Raw genomic sequence first — 5,000 nt, 5'->3', positions numbered from 1 at the left:
GGTGTACTATCACACAAGACATCCCACCCCGGCAGTGTATCTGAGAATCAGTCAAGATGGTGTACTATCACACAAGGCGTCCAACCTCGGCAGTGTATCTGAGAATCAGTCAAGATGGTGTACTATCACACAAGGCGTCCAACCTCGGCAGTGTATCTGAGAATCAGTCAAGATGGTGTACCATCACACAAGACGTCCAACCCATCAGTGTATCTGAGGATCAGTCAAAATGGTGTACGATCACACAAGACATCCCACCCCGGCAGCCTATCTGAGGATCAGTCAAGATGGTGTACTATCACACAAGACGTCCAACCCATCAGTGTATCTGAGGATCAGTCAAGATGGTGTACGATCACACAAGACATCCCACCCCGGCAGCCTATCTGAGGATCAGTCAAGATGGTGTACTATCACTCAAGACGTCCCTACCCGGCAGTGTATCTGAGGATCATTCAAGATGGCGTACTATGGGGGGAGCTGTGGCGCAAGCAGCAGCAGCCCTGTACCATGAATGGGTCGGAATACCCATGGGGACACGGTTCGAGTCCGACTCGTGGTCATTTCCCAATCCTTCTCCCGATCTTTCTCCAGCTCACTTCCTGTCTCTCTCTACTGTCCTATCTGATTAAAGGCATCAAAGCCCCAAAATAAATCTTTAAAAGATGGTGTACTATCACACAAGACATCCCACCCCGGCAGTAATCTGAGGATTAGAGACCCTATCTCTCCTTTCCATCTCCAAAGAGTGTGTGATGGCCCACTCCAGAGAAGCAGCAGAGCCCCGAGCCTTTCTGACACACACACTAGGTACTGGGCCAGGAAAGAGAGAGGGAAGGAGAGAGAGAAAGGACAGTGAGTATGGCTTTGTACTGCCAGGTCCATTGCCTTACATGGCAAAACTGCGCCATGAATCTGAATTCAGCCCGTTTCGGCTCAGAGCGGTTGGTTGGCTCTGGAGTGTGACTGTGGCTCTGCACTCCCTCTCTGTGGCCGTATCGCCACCAGCCCCTCACACACACACACACACACACACACACACACACACACACACACACACACACACACACACACACACACACACACACACACACACACACACACACACACACACACACACACACACACACACACACACACACACACACACACACACACACACACACACACACACACAGACACACGCACGCTTGCACACACACACACACACACACACCCCTGACAGAGACGAGCTGTCGCTCAATTTAGGGCTTTATGGGGGCCAAGCGGGGTGTCGGGAGATTGCGGCGTCTGAAATGACTGCCTGTCAGAGCTTTCAGGTCCCAGGTAAAAAAGCGGCGCGACGCAGAGAAAAGCACTCCGGCAGCGCCAGGGAGTGAAGGGGCTGGTGTGTGTGTGTGTGTGTGTGTGTGTGTGTGTGTGTGTGTGTGAAAAGCACTCCGGCAGCGCCAGGGAGTGAAGGGGGATGCAGAGAGAAGTGGAGAGACCGACCGTGAGTCACTCCTTTTCATTCAGCGTCTAAGAGCAGCTCCAGACAGTGATTAGGCCATCTGCCCACTTAGTGCCGTGAGGACTCCAGGGTGCCTGTATGTGTGTGTGTGAGTGTGTGTGTGTGTGTGTTTGTGTGTGTGTGTGTGTGTTGGCTTGTTTGCGTGTGTTTATTTTTTGAGATCTGGGAAGATGGGGAACAGAAGAATGCTCAAGGACTGGAACATGCGCTAGCACTGCATCACTACTGTAGATGGAGGAGTAGCGCTGACGTGTGTGTGTGTGTGTGTGTGTGTGTGTGTGTGTGTGTGTGTGTGTGTGTGTAGCACTGCATCACTACTGTAGATGGAGGAGTAGCGCTGACGTGTGTGTGTGTGTGTGTGTGTGTGTGTGTGTGTGTGTAGCACTGCATCACTACTGTAGATGGAGGAGCAGCGCTGAAACCCTTTACACCCCCACGCTGTGCTCCCGTCTCGACCCGTCTGAGAACACACACACAGGGTCTGACAGGCTGGCTACCGTGCTCTTCCACTGAGGGAGAGAAGGGGAGCAATCAGGGGTTATCGTTAGCATAGCCCGTCATCTGTGATCACCTGAAGCCTCGTAGCAGGCTAGCAGCAGCTGAGGGGTTATCGTTAGCATAGCCCGTCATCTGTGATCACCTGAGGCTGAACCCTCGTAGCAGGCTAGCAGCAGCAGAGGGGTTAGCGTTAGCATAGCCCGTCATCTGTGATCACCTGAAGCTGAACCCTCGTAGCAGGCTAGCAGCAGCTGAGGGGTTAGCGTTAGCATAGCCCGTCATCTGTGATCACCTGAAGCTGAAGCCTTGTAGCAGGCTAGCAGCAGCTGAGGGGTTAGCGTTAGCATAGCCCGTCATCTGTGATCACCTGAAGCTGAAGCCTCGTAGCAGGCTAGCAGCAGCTGAGGGGTTAGCGTTAGCATAGCCCGTCATCTGTGATCACCTGAAGCTGAAGCCTCGTAGCAGGCTAGTAGCAGCTGAGGGGTTAGCGTTAGCATAGCCCGTCATCTGTGATCACCTGAAGCTGAACCCTCGTAGCAGGCTAGTAGCAGCTGAGGGGGAAGGAAGGCGCCTGTGTGTGTGTGTGTGTGCGTGCGTGTGTCTGAGGAGGGCTGGATCAGTGGCAGAGGTAGCTACTGTCTGACAGCCCCAACTGTCTAAGATGAGGCAGGTAGCTCATTACTGGGAGCCGCTTGGACACACACACACACACACACACACACACACACACACACACACACACACACACACACACACACAAATACAAACACACACACACACACACACACACAAAAATACAAACACACACACAATCATACATAGATGGACTCAAACTGTGTGTCTGTCTGTTACATGTAATGATTGATTACTTACCTGTGTTGCCTGTTGCTGTGAACTGCATAGACAAACTGACAAAGTAAGCTGTGCAAATAGTGCCCCACACTGGCCAACTTTAATATGAAGTCTTTGGGGCATGAAGCATATAGGTGGATTACTGTTCTGTTTTTGTTATTGGTCAACTGAGCTTTTTGTCCCGGGTTTCAAAGCTCTAGCGTCCTTTTACATTAGGAGATGAATACAATTTGATCACAATCACAACATTCTCTTGATCCCTGCATTATTATTATTATTTTATTAATCCTCTTCGTCCCTACTGAGGCTTCGTCGATCTGCCTCCATCTGGACCTGTCTTGTGCCGGATGCTGTGCGTCGCCCCCAGGTTAGGTTCTTCTCCTTCAGCTCCGCTGTCACCGTTCGCCGCCAGGTGTTCTTGGGCCGGCCTTGCTTCCTTTTCCCAGGTGGAGTCCATCGTAGGGCGATCTTAGGGATGCAGTCCTGGTCCATCCTGAGAACGTGTCCGAGCCATTTGAATCGGTGGCGTTTGATCTCTAGTACCACACTGTTGCACTTAGTCTTCTTGTATAAATGTGCATTGGATATTTTCTCAGGCCAGAAGATTCAACAGAGTTTCCTGAGGCATCCATTGTGGAAGGTTTCGACTTTTTTCATGTCGTAAGATGTTACTCGCCAGCACTCCGAGCCGTACAACAACACAGATTTTACGTTCCTGTTGTAGAGTCGGACCTTTGTTCTTAAGCTGTATTGCTTAGACTTCCAGATGGAGTGTAGCCTAGCAAAAGCACCCTGTGCCTCTCCGAGTCTTGCTCTGATGTCTTTTTGTGCAGAGTTGTCTTAGCTGATGAGTCCTCAACATAGTCAAGAGTGTTCCCGTTCACTGTGATTGGTGCATCTGGGTTGGCATTGATGCACATCACTTGAGTTTTGGGTGCATTTATGTTCAGCCCTACCTGTTGGGCAAATTCGTTCAGTCTGTCAGTTTTCTCCTGCAGGTGGATGTGCTTTGGTGCAAGGACAGCAAGATCATCGGCGAAATCTACGTCTTTAAGTTGGGAGAACAAAGTGGATCGGATACCCCTGGGTCTGTCAATTGTATTCCTCATGACCCAGTCAATGGCAATTAGGAAGAGAATGGGGAAATAGTACACCCTTGCCGCACACCAGACATCAGACCATGTGGATAGCTCTGTGCTAACGATGACGCTGCATTAAAAGTGACGGTAGATCAGCAACAATCAACTTATCTGTATAGTATGTTGCACTTGCTAATGAAGCGTTTCCTCTTGGAGGTGTTGCTGATGTTTCAACTCGGAGCAATAACATACCTACTAATTTAGTTTAAATGGAAATGGTCTGTACATTTCTGTACATTTCTAAATTGAATTTAACATTCCGTCTGTTTTTTGCACTCCTATTTTGTAGGATGAGATTAGTGTCTGCTTTTTGACTTTTGCTTGTAGTCAGTCAGATTTATTCCACTCAAAATAGGTATTTTCTGTTGTTGCTTATTGTAACATTAGGAAGCCCCCCCCCCCCCAGCAAATGTGCCAACTGGACCCGCCCTCTACAGGGTACCGAGGCAGGTAATTCAGTAACAGACCCAGAATAGACCTAAGGTGCTCTTGATCGAGAGCGACTCAAGTCCACGGTCAGCATGTGTGTGTGTGTGTGTGTGTGTGTGTGTGTGTGTGTGTGTGTGTGACGGCCACCAGGCCTTGCTTGTGATTGTCTGCAGGTGTCATCCCGATTAGGACTGAGGTGGGCGGGGTCGCTTAGGACGCGGCCTATATCTGCTTCCCGTTCCGCTGCTCTGCCGCTTTGCGCCTTGCTGCTGCCTGCTTCTAACTGCTGCTGTTATTTGTGTTTATCTTTACTTGGTGTAACATGCAACATGCACGCAGTATATTACCTACACGCAACAGTCGTTCGCACCACACTACTGATTACTGATCGCTTCCTGCCTACTCGTTAGTCCAGTCGTTTGTCATTTCTGTCGTTTTCGTTTGGTTTATGAAATAAACCTTAGATGTTGATAAAGAAAGCTACGTCTCCGTCCTCCCTTACTTTATGGTTTCCCCTAGACCATAACAGTATGTGTGTGTGTGTGTGTGTGTGTGTGTGTGTGTGTGTGTGT

At 49.8% G+C, this 5,000-nt stretch overlaps 1 protein-coding gene across 1 annotated transcript in view; it reads right to left on the bottom strand.

Moving 5' to 3' along the window:
* Positions 1–5,000, bottom strand: part of atad2b (ATPase family AAA domain containing 2B) — a 90,557-nt gene that overhangs the window by 8,256 nt on the left and 77,301 nt on the right. The window contains 1 exon segment of the mRNA XM_080854466.1: positions 3,194–3,353. Coding sequence (XP_080710592.1) covers positions 3,194–3,353 — 160 coding nt within the window.

The sequence above is a fragment of the Sprattus sprattus genome (genome assembly GCF_963457725.1).
Source record: "Sprattus sprattus genome assembly, chromosome: 16".
Taxonomy (NCBI): domain Eukaryota; kingdom Metazoa; phylum Chordata; class Actinopteri; order Clupeiformes; family Clupeidae; genus Sprattus; species Sprattus sprattus.
Note: the sequence above shows the minus strand (reverse complement) of the source record. Positions and strands in the feature narration are given on the sequence as shown.